The 339-nt window shown below is 75.2% G+C and overlaps 1 protein-coding gene across 1 annotated transcript in view; it reads left to right on the top strand.

The window, feature by feature from the left end:
- The window catches only part of EGFL8 (EGF like domain multiple 8), a gene marked incomplete in the record, with an annotated part of 2,476 nt that overhangs the window by 1,253 nt on the left and 884 nt on the right, over positions 1-339 (top strand). Inside the window, 2 exon segments of the mRNA XM_014590086.1 lie at positions 1-44; positions 149-319. The exon segment at positions 1-44 is cut by the window's left edge and continues 8 nt beyond it. Of these exon segments, the coding sequence (XP_014445572.1) occupies positions 1-44; positions 149-319 (215 nt within the window).

Consider the following 339-nt stretch of genomic DNA (forward strand, 5'->3'; position numbering starts at 1 on the left):
TTGCGTGTGCGCCCCCGGGTGGGCGGGGAGGCACTGCCACGTGGGTGAGTCGGCTCGCCCACCCCAGCCCCGCAGCGGCGCTCAGGCCTCCCCGCCCACCGCCGCCTGCTCCCTCCCTCTCTCAGCGCCCCCTCTTTCCGGTAAGTAGACGTGGACGAATGTAGGAGCGGCGTGCCCCTCTGCTCGCACGGCTGTGTCAACACTGCGGGCAGCTTCACCTGCGGCTGCCCCCGAGGCCTGGCGCTCGGCCCAGACGGGCGCGCCTGCGCAGAGGGGCCCCGAGCGCTCCCCACCAGCGCCGGCATCCTGAGCGTGGCCGGTGAGCGGGCCGGGGGCAGC

The sequence above is a fragment of the Tupaia chinensis genome, unplaced genomic scaffold, assembly GCF_000334495.1.
Source record: "Tupaia chinensis unplaced genomic scaffold, TupChi_1.0 Scaffold000403_1, whole genome shotgun sequence".
In the NCBI taxonomy this organism is placed as follows: Eukaryota; Metazoa; Chordata; class Mammalia; order Scandentia; family Tupaiidae; genus Tupaia; species Tupaia belangeri.